General features: G+C 36.9%; 2 protein-coding genes across 2 annotated transcripts; one reads left to right on the top strand and one right to left on the bottom strand.

The window, feature by feature from the left end:
* Positions 1-14,179: 14,179 nt before the first annotated feature.
* ccdc25 (coiled-coil domain containing 25) lies at positions 14,180-17,170 on the bottom strand. The gene is made up of 9 exons (XM_057353872.1): positions 16,996-17,170; positions 16,585-16,632; positions 16,461-16,500; positions 16,164-16,215; positions 16,012-16,087; positions 15,839-15,942; positions 15,151-15,353; positions 14,780-14,825; positions 14,180-14,694 (listed from the first exon to the last, which is right to left on the bottom strand). Exons 1-9 carry the CDS (start codon positions 17,018-17,020, stop codon positions 14,665-14,667), a joined length of 624 nt encoding a protein of 207 aa, XP_057209855.1. The 5' UTR covers positions 17,021-17,170; the 3' UTR covers positions 14,180-14,664.
* Positions 17,171-17,215: 45 nt separating this feature from the next.
* esco2 (establishment of sister chromatid cohesion N-acetyltransferase 2) lies at positions 17,216-20,870 on the top strand. The gene is made up of 11 exons (XM_057353870.1): positions 17,216-17,342; positions 17,740-17,794; positions 17,914-18,826; positions 18,907-18,985; positions 19,111-19,147; positions 19,284-19,425; positions 19,512-19,643; positions 19,753-19,842; positions 19,915-20,058; positions 20,131-20,315; positions 20,403-20,870. Exons 2-11 carry the CDS (start codon positions 17,751-17,753, stop codon positions 20,533-20,535), a joined length of 1,899 nt encoding a protein of 632 aa, XP_057209853.1. The 5' UTR covers positions 17,216-17,342; positions 17,740-17,750; the 3' UTR covers positions 20,536-20,870.
* Positions 20,871-20,958: the final 88 nt, after the last annotated feature.

Raw genomic sequence — 20,958 nt, forward strand, 5'->3', positions numbered from 1 at the left:
ACTCAGGGGATTTATGCTTCTCCTCTCAACTTACTTAAACACAATACGCTGTTTTTAATGTACCTCTGTCTGACATCTAATGATCCAGACCCAGTACAAAAACATTGAACATTAGTTAGGGCTGGATGGTTGACATTTAACTATGGTGTGAGATCACCTATTTACCCAGCTTGTGAAGAAATACCTCAATATATTCCCGGAGGAAATCTACTCTAAAATTTCCTTGAGTTCATTACTGTGCAAATGGCTTAATCTCCAACCTGCTTTTCATGATAATTACCAGTTTTGATCCAGAAAACAAGTACCATCTCGAAATTAAAAAAAAAAGAAACTAGTTCCTTGTGGGAATGACTGCATAACAATAATTGTATGGGAACCAGCTGAATCGTTAGACCTAGGAACAGCTTTTTAATGAGTTCCAATGGGACAAGATTTGGTTGCCTGTTTGTAGTTATGTGACTACCTTTGGCAAGTGTTAAGGGGGTGTTCTATGTCTGCCTGCATAGAATTGGTGAACTACCAAAAATAAATATTTTAGCAATATCCATCTGCCTGCAATATGAAATCTGTTCCTGTATAATGCTGCACAATATAATGTGGAAATCAGTCCTATAATGTGCATGCATAAGTTTGGGGATGACTAGAGAGAGGTTATTTGCATGTTAAGGCCTTTGTACAGCTGTATTTGAGTTTTGTATTTATGTAATGGTGAAAATAATGATATCAATATGCAGTCATTGGGCAGAGATCAGAAATACCAAAATGTTGTACAGATGGACCCTTTTTAGCAGGAGAGTAACAATTAGATGCCATTGAATATGTAGATCCTCTCCTGGTCAAACAAATCTCTTTGCTATACAAATTTCCAGGTTAGAATTCACAAATGTCACATACGTCAATGCATGTGCTTGATTCCTATTCTTTTGCATTTGCATGGAACACATTGTATTGTGATCGCCCTATTGCACAAGAAAAACAGGGTTTTTCTCATTTTTCAGCTCAGGCCTGGTTGTGTTTCGTCCTGTGTGTCTGCACAGGAGTCTCTGCAGCTAGCGACCAGGTCTTAAAATCCAGGACACAGTTGACCAAATCGTGATCTGTGCTCACTCACCCCCATCCTAGAATTATGTGTGAGGCTTTGAGGAAGGTTTCTTTAGCCAAAAAAAACATGATGACCTCAAAACCGTGTCAGAGATTCTCATTAACACACAACGTAACATAATTCTTAAATATGCTGACTTTCCGAGATCCTTTCCCCATCCATCAAAGCTGCCAAATATAACAACTCTGTTTCTCAAAGTACAAATGTCAAAAAGTATATCTTAACTATCAAAACACTCTTTGGGTCACACACTTCTTTTTATAAAGACAAACCAAATGAAATAAGCCAGTGTATCATTAATAACTCTGGATTAAAGCTTACAGTAATGTGTTTGTACATCTCTGTTGGAGATTTCGAGCCCTGGCCTCCTATTGTGTAAGAGCGGATCTACAAAGATAAATTGATTTGTCAGAACTGACAGTCTTGGAAAGTCACGGACCCGGAGAAATATAACTTGGGGGTTCACTGTCAAACAGAATGCATGTCCCCAAGATACGGTATACATAACAATGTGGGGCAGATACTTGCTTCTTGTTCTTTGAGATTGAAATTAGAAAAATGAAAAGCTAGAGGGTGTCATGTTTTCCCTCTCCTGAATAACATATGACTTGCCAGAATAAACTGCGCCAGATGTTTAGCGCCAGTCGCTCCGGCCAACTTCTTTTCCCTGCATGCGGAATTCATTTCATGCAAGCAAACTTAGATATTTAATAAAATGTCTGAACCATGAGAGAAGTATATTAGACTTTTTGTGCCATAACAACACTGAAGTGATTTTGTGTGGGTTGACCCTATATGAAAATGATCCAAACAAGGATTGAATTGTATGAATTATTATAGCATGGACATAAATTTATTGTTGGAGACTGAACAGATTTGTTGTCTGTATATGCTAACCTTTCAGGACAAGCAGTTATGTTGTTTTTCATACAAGTAAAATGTAATAACTTTAGGTGAAGCTAATATTATGTCAAAAAAGTCTACACCGCCTTTGTTCGGTTACCAACATTCTTCAAAATATCTTCTTTTGTGTTTTGCAGAAAATAGAAAGTCAAGCTGGTTTGAAACGACAAGAGGGTGAGTTAATGATGACAGAATTTTCATTAATGGGTGAACTATTCCTTTAAAGCGATATTTCAGAGGCAAAACAAAATTTCCCCATGTTTTACTCACCCTCATCCTGACTGAATATGACTTTCTTCTTTTAGAATAATGCAGACAGAGTTATAATACCACGTATAATTTTTCTTCCAAGCGGTAGAATGGGAGGAAATGCCTGGGGGGAAATTTTTTGAAGCTCCTAAAAAGTACATCCATCGATCAAAGACGGGCTCGACACGGCTCCAAGGTCTTAACAAAGGTCTTCTGAAGGGAATCGATGCGTAAATATTGCAGGCCTCATGAGTGTAATACAAATTTTTATAGCACAGCTGTTTGAACTGTTCCAGAAAGCTTTCTCTTTTACCTATATGGTTTGTCATTTTTCACCATGCGAACAGTCTCTTTACTTAAGCGTCGCGTCAAGGGAACTTATGGCATGTCTGGAACCTGTGTGTGATGGAATCATTTAGCCACCTGTAAGGACATGATATAAAGTACATGCTGTAGAACCAGGGATGCCGGGGAGGGGGACCCGTTGAACACGTCTTTACAATGCTGGGTGTATTGGGCCCTATGAACTGACAGCCTCAGTACAACATTACACTTTTAGCCAGTGTTTAGGTAACTGTAATTTGCACATAAACCTTAATTATTCATTAGTTTGTTTCTGTTAAATAAAAAAAATCTAAACAATTGAATCTAAGACGAATAAATAAAATAAAATGAAACATGAACACACCATATTTATATGGATTTTGTGATACAGACTCAGAGACTCCTTATTAAAACCATATGGAGGAAATGCTTTTCTCAAAACAATCACCATCAGCTTAGGGTTTTTGGCAGAGGAAGCTGCATGATTTATTGTATTAAAAGACTCTGGTATGTCATCAACAGTACACAAGGGTGGGTTAGGTTTTAAATAGAGAATAAAAGTTTTAACAAACAAAAAACAGCTTGGAATGTTGAGAATGTCAATTAAAACCTGAGTTTAATTCAATAATGCTTTACAGTTTTTCTCGATTGCTTAAACACATTTCTTGAAATTATGCCTCGTATTCTCAAAACAGTGAACACAAATCCATAACATCTCACCCAATTCCCCAAACATCCTATTTTTAGGTCAAAATGAAGCTCTCTTCTCTAAACCATTCAAACTTGCTGAAAAACCAAACTTTTCCCCCAGATATGACACACAAGCCCTCAAAAACACCCACACTGCAACATAGTCTTAGACACTGGTGAGATCAATTCAAAACACTGTTATTAAAATCTCTTTGTGGGACTTAAGAATAATTTGACAGCTTAGTGTTTATTAGAATATACAACATAAAAGAGTGCACATAGAGCAAAGTACAAGAATGAGCTTTAGGAAAAAATAAAAATAAAACATTACACTATTGGAAAGTAGATGAAGATGATCTTACAAGACAAGAAAAGACCAAAGAACAATTTAAACTGGTTATGCAACACAATTCAGTACACATCTGCACAAATAACATTTACATTCAGGCATTTAGCAGATGCTTTTATCCAAAGCGACTTACAGAGAAGATAAAGGAAACAAAACAGTGAGGCGATTTGTCAATAGGAGGCGATGTAAAAAATATGGCATCCTCTGCACCTTTGGCCCAATTTCGTAAAAGTGTACTATTTTCTGCAAAAATACGGAACAGGTAAAAAAGGCTACAAATGCACATTTGTAAACTTGATAATCACATATTTGAGGGTGTACACATGCTAAAGTTTACTGGATACAGAATAGTGAAATTTCTCTCTTATAAAGTGTGTACTGTGATTATACTGTCTATAATGTTTACTGTAAGTAGTATGAAGCGCAGTAGATGATTCTAGGATGCACACTTACCTGTGCTCCTATTGATATTATCCTGAGATTCTGGTTGGTGTGTCATCAGTTTTGCAACTGAATGTTTACTGATGGACAAATGTGTGCTATTTGAGTTTACAACTTGACACTTCAGTTCATTATATTGTGTGTTTGTGTTTTCTGAATGAGAACTTGGTTAAACCTTTGCAAATTGAGGCTGTTTGTGTGTGGGGTTTGTACAAGTTGGTGTATTGTTCTGAGAATGTGTTTATGGTTGTCAGAAAATGGTGAGTTGTTTCATGAATTGTGTGTTAGCAATCGAGAAAAACTGTAATTGAACTGTTAGTTTGGAGATTCATTCATGAGATAATATAAAGATTATAGGTGTGCCTCCATATTTAGATAAAATTAGAAGATAAATAAAATAAAACACATACATCTGTGTCTTCTACTTGAGCTGCACTGTGTTTATATCCTCAAAGATGGTCTCGGAGGATCTGTAATTTTCTGGCTTGGACCTCTTTGAAGTGCTGATTGCCAGAGCAGGTTCTACCGCTAACCAAATTCTAACCAGGTATTTCTCTGTTTCTTTGCCTCTAAACTATTGTTTTTTATCTATTTAACAGCAAGCTAAATTCTTTCCTTCCATCATGACTCCAAAATATATCCACCTGAATAATTAAATGTAATTGAAATGTGCTTAGCACATGAACACCAAACAAGCCAAATGGACTAAACATGTGTTTGATTAGGACATTGGACGTTTTTCAGCTGAGTTTCAGACCAGAATAAAATTCTTTCAAAGAAATCGTTGATTTATTAGATCAGACTGAATTTTTAAGATTTTTTAAAATGTTGTTGTCTCTGCTGAGACATATTTCGCTTGAGTTATTTATGTGTCTCTATTTGACCACAGAGATAGTTCACTCACACTTTTATAATTTACTCACCCTCATGCCATTCTAAATCTGTATGACTTTCTGCAGAACACAAATGAAGATATCTGAAGAAAGTTAGTAACCAAACAACATCGGACACCATTGACTTCCATTGAATGGACACAAAACCACAGAGACATTTTTCAGTGGTTTCACAGAAGAAAGAGTCACATACACACATTTTGAATAACATAAGGGTGAATGAATTTTATTTTTGGGTGAACTGTCTCTTTAAACAGTTATCCTACAATGCATCATGCCAAAGACTTCAATTGTAAGTGAGCTATAGTACTGAATTAAGTTGAAAACATTTTCTCATTTTTTACAATTAACTTCTAACATTCCTTTGAAAACATTAGCTGTGACTACAACTATTACAACATGTGACAACCCCAATGACTCCGGATACCAAGAGAGTTTACATAAGATTAAAGTTGTTGTTTCATCCAATTACTATAAATCCCCACATGAGCCAAAATGGAGACATTAGAGGCGTTTCTATACGAGCATATAAGCAGATACTCCTTCAAGTACAATTAGAAAAAATGAAAGCGTGGGAGGGTCTTGGTTTTTTTAGCTGATTCTTCATCTGCATGTGAGGAGCTCTCGGGGAGCAGCAGAACTTGAGTGGCATGTATAGCTAACAGGGTCCAGATGGAGACTCTGTGTGTTGGGGAACGGGGGTCAAGGGCCGTTACTACAGCTGTGGGTTCCTCTGCACCAGGGCTGGGCAGTGAAAATCATATTATATTCATTGTATGAGTTTAACATTTTGGAAGTAACCAGATGGCGTGGTAAAGGGGGGGCAGGAAACGTGCCGTGTTGGGAGTTTGCACACTTGCAAGGTGCCACAGCCAATGGAAACCAGAGCTAATAGTGCTTTAATTTTATGATTACCACTCATATTGTCGCATGTTAACCGAGCGTGTTAAAGAGAAACAGCTGGGAAATGTTGCCCAACAAAGACTGTCATGGTATGGTGTACCATTTCAGAGCAAAATCAACTCCAACAAGTATTAAAACTGTTCTTGATCCAGTGCCTGTGTTAAACAATGAGCTGAGCGGAAAATGACTGGCAATTCAAAACAGCGGTGTAAAAACAGTCAAAATACAGTAAGTCATTGATAAATCCATCACTATGTTGGAGTTAAACCGGAGGGAGGTTGGACTGATGCTTCTACGGGATAATACAAAACAGAGCAAAAGTGTTTGCATAAGAGGAAAAACAGGTTAACCTCGTAGGTATTCCATGCTTTGAGAGAATTTATATCATTGCTGTCCTTCTGAGATCTCTGATGTCCGGATTCTCTGATGGAAATGGAAAAAAATGGTACTTTTTCAATTATTACATACTGTGTTGTCAAAGTTGACAAGCACTTTTTAATACTTTCTATTGGTTAGACATTTTCAAAACCCAGTGACAAACATAAAGGGTGACCAATAATATTGATTTATGGCAAAACATAAAAATCACAAAATATAGAGATTCTTTTCAGAAGGACAGCAGCGATATTTGTAGTATGTGTTTGTATATAATCATGCATGTGAAGTAAACTAAAAAGTAGTAGTATGCTAGTCAGAACATAACCACTCTTTAGCTGGTTTGTCATTACAATTAAAAGGAGTTGAAGACATTTATTTAGCATAAGAACGAATTGTTATAAAAATAAATTATATTTGCAATCCACATCTTTTATGGGTTAAAAAAATGTTAAGCAATTAAGTACATAAAAAATCTCCTTACCCCATTCACAAGAGCCATAAAGAGGCAAAAGTTACAGATTGCAACTTTAATAAAGACATTCCAAAACAATAGAAAATGAATTTCCATGATGTTGGTGGTATAGCTGAAAACGCTTCCAAAGAATTACTAATGAAAAACACATGGAAACAGGCATGATTTTCAAACATCAGACATCCTATTTGACTATTGTTTTCAAAATTACGAGGAACAATTTAATAGGCTCTACATGGACGCCGTGAAATGAAAAATCTTTATAACCAATGCGGTTAAACAAGCAAAACTATAAAAATACAAACACTGGATTTCATGCATCAGAATTAAGTCATTTTTTACAAGTCAAAGGAGGCCCGAATCAAAGAGGAGCCAGTTAACCATTTGAAACAGCATCTCAACTGGACCACAATAAAGCAGGTTTATTTCACAATAGATACAAATAAACAAGCTCATTTTTACAAGTACAGAATGACTTCCAGACCACTGAGATTATATTGTCACCAACTCCTGACAACCTCTCAACCACAGCCTCATTCTGGGAATAAAACCACACCTCAAGGACAGACTCCTTAAAAATGAAAATTGGAGAAACATCAGTAAAGTTCACGTTAAGTTGATATAGGCCCATTGAACATTACAGACACTGTTTCTAAAACAATAGAAATATTGAGCACATATCTTTGTTTTTCAAATGGTCAATAAAATCAGAACACATCTATGTTATCATGTTTATTACATTACAAGGCATACTGGTTATTTAAAAAATAAAAAGCCCTTTATTATGTCTTAGCCAACTTCCTGTTTCAATAGGAAGTTGACACAAAGCAAAGAAAAGTTCACGTTTGTAAGTCATCTTTGTTTTATGTTAAATACATTCTCTGCTCTACACCGGACGTGACCGGCGCATACAGTGTAGACAAAATGTACAATTATAATGGTTCTATTGCGTTTCTAACGTCTTTTGTCGTGTCACATCGCGCCGGTGTAGACACGGCGTGATGCTGGGTTCACACCAAACGCGAACAATCGCGTTCCACGCTCTTTATTACTCGCGGGAAAAGTTCGTTATTTTCGCGTGAGTGACGCGATCTGACAAATATTTTCCACCTTCGCGGAAGACAAGATTGACGTGCGTTCGCGGCAATCGCGCCGTTCGATTCGCATCATTCGCACCGCCTGCCGCGAGTTCACGTCTATACGCGTCTTTGCATTGACTTTGTATGTAATTTACTCGCGCAAAACGCTTAATTCGCCTTTGGTGTGAACCCAGTAAAGCTCTACGGTTCTAGAATCATATGACTTGGCTCCCGTGTGAATATTATAGCAAAGGATAGTGACAGAGCCTAGAGTTTTTGGACTGACGGTAAGCATCACATGACCTTGATTTAATGGCTCCCTCTGGTGCAATCCACACACATTCTTCAGCCTTCCACACATGCCTGACCTGCTCCAAGCGTATCTCTACAAAAATGTCTCTGACGGCGGATTCTTTGCTGTGCCCTACTTAGGATGGCCAAACTTTTGACCGAGTTTTAACAATCTTTCACATTTTTAAGATTGTAATGATACGATAGAACTTTCACTCAGCTAAAACCAGTCGGTAACTAGTTTTAGACTACACCATTTTAGACTACCAAAATCACCTATCCTATCATGCCTTGCAACTAATATGTATACTTCAAATTCATTTTAGTATTATGTAAGGACAGTTCAAGTATGTTTTAAGTTTCCTTTACGTAATAAGTATACTATTATCAATTCATATATCATAGTAGTAAAGTAGTAAGCACATTTCAATACAACTTGGGACGAAATTGTATTCTTGCAAGTACACAAGTATTTTTTTCTTTTTCATTTGTGCAACTTTACTACAGTGAACTGATATACAGTTTTCAGTACTAGCACTTATTTTAGTTTATGAAAGTACAGTCTGAAGTATATTCTCAGTAAGCTACTAGTTTTTATACTTGTAGTTATCTCTAAATTATACTTCTAATACTTTACTATTTCTATATTATTTTTGCACTTTCAGTATCCTACCATGTCCCTATTTAGGTACATTTTTATATTTATCATTCATATTCCTCATGTAAACTGTAAACGCTGTGAAAAAGTATTTATTAGGCTACTATTAAATAAGAGCAAAGATGGACTACTTGTTACATTAATGCTAACCAGTATTTACAATACATAGTATCTTTTTTCCATGAAGTTGTAGCTACACTGCATTTTGCCTCAATATATTATTATCCCTGCCTAAAACATTTCTCTGTTGTTTGATATTGGTCACAAAAGCAATCTCAAAAAAATTACACTGAAACAGCTTCAAACAAGTGTAATTTAATAAATCACTACTAATAGGCTCTCCTCACTAACCAAAAACATTTACAGCTGTAACACATCAGAGGAGACCTGGTCCTCCCGGTTGAGCCTGGTTTCTCCCGAGGTTTTTTTCTCCATTTATTCATCATTGGAGTTTGGGTTCCTCGCCACTGGGCCGTGTTGACTTGCTCACCGAGAGACTGCTGATTTTGAATGAGCTTAAAGTAATAATTCACCCAAAAAGGAAAATTCTGTTCTGGTTATAAGCAATATTCCAAATATCTTTCTCTGTGTTCATCAGAACAAATCACTTTATACAGATTTGGAACAACTTGAAGGTGTAAATGATGACAGAATTTAAATTTTGGGGCGAAGTATCCCTTTAAGATTCTGTAAACTCCATTAACATTGCTGACTTGAATGGTCGTACTCTTTCTATAACATGTGTTTTTCTTTCTCTGTGTTTTTCTTAGACTACTTAGAAATATTGAAGTTTTAAAACAAACTACCACTTTAAGATGATTCAAGCTTGTTTTCCTGCAGTGGTAAAAACAGGGTGAGATAAGGTTTTGACTGGAAATCTTATGCTAGTGCAGGAACCCGTTGGTGTATGCTTTGCATACGAGCCAGAGGAATCTGTGTTGTCAGCTGAATGGCTTGAACAGATCAGTAGGTCATGTCTCTGTTGATTTAATCACAGTATCAGAGACCTCTGGAGTGAATCAGCATTATGAGGTATACTGCCGGAAGTCAAGTAGCCTACAACATGTACCTCTAAATGTACTCATGGGGAGTTGTCTAATGTGTATGAAAAATAAAACTTCAGAGACCCTTAGCATTGAATTTTAACCCCATGAGGATGAAGATTTTTTGTTGAAGATAATAGTCATCACTAGTCATTTTTTTCTCTGTGCTGTGCAGTGTTAATTTCGTTAACGAAAACTATGACGAAAAGTATTCGTTAACGACATGTTTTCACTGACGAAAACGAGACGATAACTAAATAAAAATGAATGCATTATAACGAAAACTGTAATAAAAATATACTGACATTTTCGTCAACTAATAAAAACGAGACGAAAATATTCTTGTCCCACCTGGCGGACATCAGTTTGCGCGCATGTGCTGCTTATCTCATATAAACGGCAGAGAGAAGTCTCTGGGAGAAGGGGAAGCACACACATGTATTCTGTGTCTCCACGCGGGTTACAAAGCGTCTTATTTTCTTCACGATCGCCGGTAAAACGCCGCAAACTTGAAGCGCGACTGCAGGCGAGTCACCCCGAAACACATTACGAAGGCAAGCTCAAAGGTTTTATATGCCAATGTTAACTTAACACGAGCTGCTGCATAACGTGAAATGAAACATAGAGTCAGCCGAAAGAAACCAGCGCTGTCCTCTACTGATTATAGAAGTGATGAAGTGAGTCGAACTGTACATTCCAACCAAATATGTAACATGTTTGCATGACTAAAGAAATGTAATACAATTTATATAATATGTCTTTTTGAAAGCTATTCTCATTCATTGCTGTCTCAAGCAAAGACAGTGCGCTCTTTCTTCAAATAGGCATGCCATGAGCCAATAGCCTTTGAGTGTGAGCCCTGTCAGAGCGTTTCATTGGTTGAATGAACTGAATGAATACGCCCTACTTAACGAGTCAATTGAGTCAAATGGAATTGAACGAACTGGAACATGTCGTTCATGGTCTAATACTCTGCGTTCCAACCATGCATATCTAGTTACTGGAATTTTCTGAAAAATAAAGTTAATGACCTGGTTTAATTTCATTCTAAGGTGAAGTAAATTATGTCAAAACAGTTGAATCTTTGTATGGAACATTTAATTACACCAAGTAAATGATTTAAACCATTTAGATTTTAGTAGACTAAATAATGTATATTTATTCGACTAAAATGTTTTTCATATTTCGTCGACTAAAACTAGACTAAAACTAAAATGATGGGGTTGACTAAAATGTGACAAACTAAATTGCATTTTCGTCAAAAGACTATGACTAAAACTAAATCAAAATTTGCTGTCAAAATTAACACTGGTGCTGTGTTATCGCGGTTGCATGGGTGAAACAAACATATTTAGGGACTGTTAAAACAAAAGGAAGATGACGCAGTTATGAATTACAGATGTAGCTTGTAACGGATTGAGAAAGATAACATGGTTAGTCAGCTTGGTAACCTGTTGTTTAATTTTCTTTGACATTACAGTAATGGTTTATTAAATATAAAAATAAAGCCTTATGTCAACTTTTAGACAATATGCAGTATATTCTTAATAACTCAAAAAATGCTAAGACGTCTTTGTGAATTTGATTGCTTTTTTCATTGCAAAACAACAAACTGTGCAATTCACACTAAATGGGTCTTAGTATTCTTAGAGAAAACAAGCATCCAATAATGTAATGACAAAACCAATACACATTTTTACTTTCATAATTTTATTATGAATTTGTTTTGTATTATGACAGTTCCTGGACTGGTTGTTTCAGGACCCTTATTTTACATTGGACAAAAGGCGACCCAGTGCAGAGCCAAAAGGATTAATCGCACAAAATTTAATTTAGCTGGTTTCATGCCCTCGGCATCCATTTACTGCACAAAACTCATTATAGTCGCCACAAATCTTGTCCTTGCAGCAAGCAAACCCACATTTATGCATGGTTCACATTTCTTTTACCTTGTGTAGTTTTGTTCATGGTTCTTTGAGATGAGGACATGTCACGCAACCTGTCCATGTGGTGCATCTACCCAATTTAGCCAGATTCTGCTAAATCAAAGATGATTTTACTCCAAAATACCACGGATTGATTTGACATACGGGCCTTTGATGTCAACAGCAAAAGATATAGAAAGCGTGTGTGTTATGTAGCAAGTACTTGTACTTGTATACTTAATATAACACTTCATAATCATGACCTTTTGACCATTTCTCGAGTTTTGCATTGCTGTTTAAAAGGCATAGCAGTTTATCTCATTGTTTGGGCTATTTTCTCCTCCCGACAGTGCAGAGAGTGTTCAATCAACCCCATGTGTACACCACATTTCCTCACATCGGAATGGCCAATGTCCAGGCTGTTCACTGCCCCAACTTTTATGACCTTGTTTGCTTTTGTTGAAGGCTCCAGCTGGCCTGGCGTTTTCAGAAGATCACAGTAGAGGCACATCCCTTATAATTTGTGCGGTGATCCGCGGTTCTCTCTTCAATATGTTTGTGTGTGGTCTGTGCAAACGGTTGTGGTGGTGGTATGTGTTAATAGCCAGAAAAGATGTGAAGTGTAGCTGACAGAGCCTGGTTCACGCCCCACAGCTAGAGACCTTTTTTTCTAAACATGAGGTTAATGGGGCTGACAGGTTACGTATGGCAGGCCCCCAGCCACGCAGAGGAGGTCTAACCTGACTGTGACGGCAGATGATTGGTTTGGACTTGTGTGTTGGGGTTCGAGGAAGTTTTCTCTTCTGTTAACATTAGCCATGCATCAGTTGTGTGTATATATGGTCTGATAGTCCAAAACAACAAATACATGGATCCTTTTGCTATTATTGTTCAGAATTATTCCTATTCACTGATTATGTGTAATGTTACAGAAAAAAACGCATTTTACTAATCCTCACAAAACAATCTCAGTAATATTGTTATACTGAGACAATGTTACTTCCAGTCTAATTCAATTAGCTTTAATACAAGTGATTCACTGTAAGTGCGTACTTGGAAAGGTCCCTTCTATAATAGAGTCATTCCATTGGCTAAAAGAGAATGTGACTGAATTTTTCCTATAAACACAAACCAGAAACATCCGACCAGCGAAGGACATCTGAGGTGGTAATCCAAGGTCATATTTTCCAGCCTGGTCCAGAGACGCCACTTTTGTAAAAAAAATCCATTAATTTCTGTCTGTCTGTACCATGAAACTGTTCTTGCTATTTTTAGGATGTGGTCTGTTAGCAGCTTCTCCGCTGAACCATGACATAGATAATCTTGTTATTATTATTGTAAACTGATTTGGTCTTCTAAGGCCTTGAATTACATAAAAATATTTATTGTAAACTGAGAATATATATGCACACACACACAAAAGAAGATATGTAACGCATTTCTTAAAAACAAGGGCTTAATAAATATACAGTATTAAACCTTAAATATGCAATTGTTCTAATCAGCAGCAGACCAGCAGCTAAAATCACAAATCTTAAAACAGAAATGCTTTTTAATGTTTGAAGCTGTCAAATAGTTGCAAGGTGAAATTTTTTAAAATTCTTGCAGCGAAATGCTGCCATCTGGTGTACGATGCTGACATTGCTTTTGTCTAGCAACACGTTTTGCTAATATTGAATTCGAGAATTCAAAGTCAGTCTGAATCACATAAAAATTTGGTCGCTTGTTTTTATTTTTTAGATAATAGTCACATTATTAGCCACATTTTATGTCAACTCACCAAACCTACGAAATTACACAAATGTATGGGTATGGTGGTTAGATTGAAGAAAATGCATGTGAAAATTATTTTAGCATTGTCTAAAATGCTAAAATTGAGGTCTCACCCTGAGCTTTTCAAACAGTATTAAGTCGTTTCCACCATTGACTGCTTTTTTCACATTCCAAAAATATTTTTTGTTAAAATTGTAGTTGAGAGAAATTAATATGTTAACAAGTTTATTTTTGGCTCCCAAAATAATTTCAAACAGTTAAGCATAAACCTTCATATTAAATCATTTTAAAGGGACAGTTTACCCAAAAATAAAAATTCTGTCATCATTTACTTAACCCAGAGTTGTTTCAAATCGATTTAAATGTCTTTGTTCTGATGAACACAAGAGAAGGATATTTGGAAGAATGCTTGAAACAAACAGCTCTTGGTCACCATTGACAACCATAGTAGGAAAAATTTCAATGGTAGTCAAACGTGCCCCAGAACTGTTTGCTTTCCTACATTCTTCAGATTATCTTCTTTTGTGTTCATCAGAACAAAGACATTTATACAGATTTGGAACAACTTGAGGGTGAGTAAATTAAGACAATTTTCATTTTTTGGTTAACGGTCCCTTTAAGATCATGAGAAACTTTTCAAACAAGTGACTCTAAAATTTTTGAATAATAGTGTAAGTTGAAGGTAAACAAGAGAAAAATACTGAACTGAAAAAGTCAAAGATTTATTTTATTTCAGAACAGCAAAAAAGCGAAAAAATTGTGTAATCACGTGTTGCTTAATTACTATATCACTCCAGAAAGCTATATCATTTATAAGCATAAATACCTCATCAGTTCTTACCTAACGCATTCCACAGTGAACATCTTCACTATCAAAACTCCAAAAACAATTGTTCAAACATTCAGATTTCTAATCAGTTTAAACGAGCGATCGACTTAATCGTGTCATTTACAAAACACTCTTCACATGACTTTATTGTATTAGGGGGAATTATTGGGCCAGCTGTTCCAGTAAGTTCCGGACATTGTGCTGTGTTGGCACAAAAACTGGTTTTAAAACACAGAAGGCAAGTTCATTCATTTCGAATGCCTCCTGTGCACCAGGACATTCCCTGAACATGTCTGACAAACATAAAAATACTGGAAGAAATAATGTTGGTTCTTATTTGTTGCAAACCTATTCCATTTATTTTACATGAAGTCATCTGAATCATAGCCATCCTGTAGAGACAAATATCATGTTATGAATTTCAGATGTAATCATCCGTCATATTGTCCACAAAATATTGAGCTGTAAGGACGTTACCTCATTTGTGGTCATGTTGTCACTCTGCATAAGTGATGTATAATTCCTAAAACGCAAAACAGATGTTAAATGTAAGAACAGAAAATAAATGTTGATTCACAAAGTGCAAATAGACAAAAACACTTTTTCATTTTTTAAATAACATGTGTAAGAGTACTGACTGTGATATAAAAATATCTTTTCTTCTATTAAAAAAAATCATTACAAAGTTTTTGTTTGGCCAACAGGCATACCAGGAGTGCTAATATTTAGTATAACAACACAAGTACATTTCAGTGTTTTTATCACTCCGCTTGTCCGAAGTATGTGGGAAGTGCAAGTTCAGATGTGTATTTCAAATGAGATTCCATCTATTATCCCAGGCACAGCACCTTAAGTCTTCCATGTCCTTCTTCTTCTTTATTTCGTCCTTCTCTTTCTTTTTCTGTTCTTGTATCTGAGCCTTCTTCTCATTTCTCTCCTCTCTGTCCCGGTTCTCCTTCTCAGCTGCAAGATCTGGATAAAGTTCCTGTTTTGTTTTCTCCAGCCTGTTTACGACCTCGTTGATTTTCTTTTCTACTGCCACAATTTTCACCTGTTGATATTGTGGTGTTTCATCAGCAACCGTAAATGTAAAAACAAATTAGAATTATAAGACTTTCGTCAATTCAAGCAAATTGTAAAAAATCTGAATCAGAAAGAGCTTTTTTGCCAAGTATGTTTGCACATACAAGGAATTTGTTTTGGTGACAGGAGCATCCAGAACACAGAAACAGCAACAACAGTACACAGAGACCATAACACAATAGAATACAGTACACAGATGATTTAAATAAGGGCCTATGGGTATAAAAAAATTAAGAAATACAATACAATACAATAAACATAAGGTAAAGATATAGAGAGTAAAGCTATGTGTGTATGTAAATATGTACAAGTAAAAAATAAGAATAGACTATTGTATGTACAAGGTATGTGCTATATACAGCAGAATGAAATATAATTTACAGAAAAAGTTGTATAAAAAATAGATAGTGCATTATCTGGAGGATATAATTAATATTGCAAATGTCTCTGTACCTCTTTCTGCCGATGAAAGCCTATCTGCCCGACATCCATGTCTGCAGTTTTTTTCAGATTGCTCCATGGTGTGTAGACAACATTAATATTGTTCATTTTGCAACCTGTAAAAAAAATAAAACAATCTCAAAGGAACTTTCTGGGATTCTGTCATCATTGTCCAGTCCATGTACCTTGAATGCTGTTGTCTTTCACCAGCTGAGCACAGTCGATCAAGACTTCTTTTGGTATGTCTTCCATCGTCTTACCCTGTAATCATTTTTTAAATTATGCAGCATAGAAAAAATTATAAACATAACATGAACAGATATTATATACTAAATACCTTTGGCATTCTGAGATATACATGGGCAGATGAGAGCTTGTCTACATGGAACCTGGAACCACACGGAAACATTTATGAAGATACACGTGAACTATAAGACGTCTAGATATTGTAACTATATTCTTTTTACAATTATCATCACTATACATACAATTCACATTTGCTTTAATGGGCTCAACTGACAGAAACACCCAATTTTAGTCAAATAAATGACATATTTGTCATTTATAAATGTTTTCATCGCTTTGGATAAAAGCGTCTGCTAAATGACTAAATGTAAATGCAAATATTTCTTACCAAATATCCTCAGGCCATCCATACTTTATAAGATCTTCATCTATTGAAAAAAAAACTGTTACTATCCACGTACAGAATGACAGTAGCCTACTTAAGTATTATTAATAAGAGGATCAGTACATACTTTCATATTTGTCTTTACCCATGTAGATTGTATGGGGCGGTTCGACAACTATAAACGACAGCAGCAGTTATTACAAAGCACTAATAACAAACCACACCATCTTTTGCTTTATTGTACTAAAACACAAGGTAACACATCAAAGGTGTATGTCAAATATCAATCTGCACGAATCAGCGCTATGTACTTCACAGCTAAACAATGTATACTCGTTGTTGACAGCATCAAGCAGCGTTGCGCACAACGATCATCGTATGACATCAAAGTACTGCGCGAGCGATTCTAGAGCGCTGCTTTTGAAAGGTTCTCGCGGTACTTTACTATCATCCGTCGATCGGTATGCGCAGCGCCGCATGAAATCGAACACAGCTCTTGTCTTGTCTTAAAACAAAAGACAAACAATGCGCAACTCACCTGCGCTCTTAAAGTAAAACACCATCTTTCCTCAGAGACACAACCTTTAGAAGGCCACACCTACAGATTCAACAAACTACCGAGCACATCAGACAGATAAACTGATCTGTTTCAGAGGCGCATGTCATGTGTACCATTCGCAACGACCATTCTGACCACATTACCGGAAGCTGTCATCCACGTACGCGCTTTCCGTTTCCGTGTGTGCCACCCACTAGTGAGTTACACAAGTTTGGCGCGCTGTTTTAAAACAGACCGCGGGAGAAAAGGAACTGAGGGAGATTTGTTGTTTAGTTCATCAGTGCTTTATATTGATACAACTTTGCAGACAGAATTTATTGTGCGCGGTAAGTTTTTTTATTAAATGTTTACCTCAGTTTGCAGTGTTACGAGTAAGTTAACGTTAGTTAGTTTTTGATGACGATTGGTTGTTGGATATGTTCATAGAATAAGGTACAAAATCAACGTCACTGAGAGATTTTTTTGTGAGCTTTTGTTTTTTTGACAGTTTTTAACATTACATGATTATTTTGGGGTTATGAGAGAATTAACGTAACGTTATATTCCGGTAGCTTAAGCCTTAGTGTATCGTGAGGTGTTTGAGAAGTGGCGCGGTAACGTTATACTTTTCGCGCTAAATTATGCTATGAACAGTATCAAGCTTTATTTTTAATTTTGAAAGGTCGACTTTAATATCTGAACCTATTTTATACGTATTTGATTATTGTCGATTCCCCGTTTTAGGCGTTTTGAAGATGTTGTCCCGAAAAAGAAAGCACAGCTCTCCTGATGTTGAGAGGTAAGTAACTTAATGGCATTCAGTTTTGTCAAATAAAAGAACGTTTTTTGTAACATTTTTACAGAGTCTTGAACTACTTTATATCATTCTTACTTTATATTTTACATTTAACCCTTCAGTAACCGATCTAAAAAGCAAATACGAAGCCCGAGGAAAAGGGCCAGTCATCAGAAAGAGAACATTGCCGTCTCATTGACATCTCCTCAGAAGACTCAAGTCTCACCACAGTCTCCCAGTACACCCAAAAAGATGTGTAGGACATCATCTTTGGAAAACCTTCCGAGAAGAGCCTCTCCACGCAAAGCTGCCTTGGGTGCCGGATCTTTTTACAGCAAGCAGAAACCTCTCTACCTCACTCCTCTTGAGCGGAAACTGCTGAAGGAAGTCAGATCACCACCGTCAGTCCCTAGCATAGACCCACCGAGACCCCCTTCATCTGCTGGAAATCCTGTTAAAAAACCTCAAAGAAATGTTCAACAGAAAGTCAAAGTCACTCGGCCACAGTCTAACCTGAAAGGATACTTTACTGCTGAACCCAAGGGGCAAAGTCCATCTGACAGGAAAACAGATCCACCAAATGCTGTGGTGGAAAGTGTTCGTGCGCCTCTCACATTCAGCAGTATGAAATCTAAAGGCAAACCCAAACTTGTTGTGGGAGCAGCTTTCTTCGGCACCGGAAAGAAGCCAACATCAATGTTTAAAAAATCGGCACGGAGCACAAAGCTCAAAAAGTCATCGAGCTATGAGAAATCCAACTCTTGCAAACCCTTGAAGGACAGAGAGGTGGTGCGAGAACACTCCCCGGTCCGTCGGGCTGTCTTCTTGAAGAAACAACTTGAAGTGCCTAAAACGCCAATTGAAGATGCCACCGATGAAGATGCAGAGTGCAGCGATTCAACAAAAGTGACAGAGCCCACACAACTCTCCCCTCGTGTCCTGGCGGATGTCCATGGCATTACTAAGGAATTAAAGGTGGTTCTGAGGAGATCCGTTAGCCCTAACCAATCCTTCTGCTCTGAAGCTGGTAGCCAGGTAGGTTATTGAATCGTCGTCTAATGCCTTCAGATGTGAAGATTTTGGCACCTGTGTTACAACCTGAAAATGTCTTCCAGGAGGCAAATGCAATAAGTGATTCTGTGTTTGATGTGACTGACGTACCCCCACCAGATCATAACAGCTCGCTAGATGAAGGCAAGATCCTCAAATCTGAAATTTCTTTTTCAACATTTTCTGTCTCATAATTAAAAAATCATTTTTTTTTAATGTTTTATAAGACAGCAATTCCTGATATTAAAAATATTTATTCTTGTTTTTAGAAGATTCGTCTGTGTATCCTATCTTTGGCTCTAAAAGGTAAGACAATGTTTGGTCTCAAATATTAACTTACTAAACAACATTTTGAAACTAAGACGCTCAAAATATGAAAACATTTTTTTCTTCAAAGGTCTTGATTTAGCCTCCAAGTTGTCATTATTGTAATTGTTTTCAGATCACAGAAGAAAGGGTTGTTGTCACCGCCACAAAACAGCGGCACTCCATCGACACTGACTGCTACTCCTGCTTCTAAAGCCAAAGAGAGAAATGTCATGCGACGGGATAAAAAGAAACAAACAGACAACCAGCTTGTCATTGTAAGTTAAAAGTATAATTAATGGCGTAAAACAAGTCTGGTTTCTTATCTCATAAATGATTGGATAATGTGTAATGTGCTATGCAGGATGCCGGTCAGAAGCAGTTTGGAGCTACCACATGCAGTTCCTGTGGCATGCTGTACAGTATTGACAGTCCAGAGGATAACTTCCAGCACACACAGTTCCATCAGCGCTTCCTGGACACCATCAAGTTTGTGGTGAGCTTTAATAAAGAAAACATCAATGCTGTTCATAAGATTCGTCATTATTAGATTATGAAAACATATCAATGCTGCATGAAGGATGAACTGCGTTATCTTTTTTTAGGGATGGAAAAAAGAGAGGGTTGTTGCAGAGTTTTGGGACGGAAAGATTATTCTTGTTCTGCCTGATGATCCAAAATACGCAATTAAAAAGGTCAGTGGCTCATTCTCGTTTATTTTTTTCATCTCCACACATGCATGTTTTAAAAGTACTTCTCTGTTCCAGGCAGAGGACGTGAGGCGTATTGCAGACAGTGAACTGGGCTTCCAGCAGGTGACCCTCAGTAGCCCTAGCTCGGCTAAAACCTATCTCTTCATTAACAGTGACAGAATGGTGGTGGGCTGTCTGGTGGCTGAAAACATTAGACGGGTGAGTATTCATGTTAAATGGACGTTTTCACTTGTCGGCTGTCAGGTGAGGTTCTAAGCACTTGTCATCTAGGCATTTCGGGTGTTGGAGCAATCCGAGAATCCTAAAGACATGAACAAGGAGGACTTTATGGAGCACCACAGAGCTTGGTGCTGCTCTACTGTCCCAGATAAAGCCATTTGTGGTGTCAGCCGTATCTGGGTCTTCAGTCTGATGAGACGGAAGAGCATCGCAACACGTCTCCTGGACACTGTCAGGTACCAAACATTCCTAGTGATGTTTATAACATGGATAACATTTAAATGAATACTTGTGTAAGAGACTGTTGTTTGTGTTCTGTTCAGGACGACTTTCATGTATGGATGTCACTTGACCAAAGAGGAAACTGCATTTTCTGACCCTACACCAGAAGGAAAGCTGTTTGCCACAAAGTACTGCGGGACTCCAACGTTTCTGGTGTATAACTTTGTTAGTTAAAGAAACGTGTTGTCTAGGTTTTAAGCATTTGTTGAAGTTTGTGTTGAGGATGTTTTTAATAGATAAAAGAAAATTGTGTTTGATGTTCAAATGATTTCTGATGAGTCTGAGAAGATCTGTTCTACTGTTATGTACAGACTGAGGTTTTCAATGCGAGTTGTTTTTAAAAAAGCTACAGTAGCAAAAATGTTGGCTTTATTAACCAGCAGCGCCTTAAAGTTCTTGTTTTGGAAAATTTCAACGTTACTTCAACAATCAGCTTCCTCTTTTGTTAAGATGTTGTAAGATAACCAACTGTTCCTGGGTTTTGACTTTGTATATATTTTAAATAAATGTTTTTAATCTTCATGTTTTGTACTTCACTCATTGTGAACGATTACCGTTTCTCAATTTCCTTTATGAATCATTCAAAAGAATTTGTTC

The sequence above is a fragment of the Triplophysa rosa genome, linkage group LG15 (assembly GCF_024868665.1).
Source record: "Triplophysa rosa linkage group LG15, Trosa_1v2, whole genome shotgun sequence".
Taxonomy (NCBI): Eukaryota; Metazoa; Chordata; class Actinopteri; order Cypriniformes; family Nemacheilidae; genus Triplophysa; species Triplophysa rosa.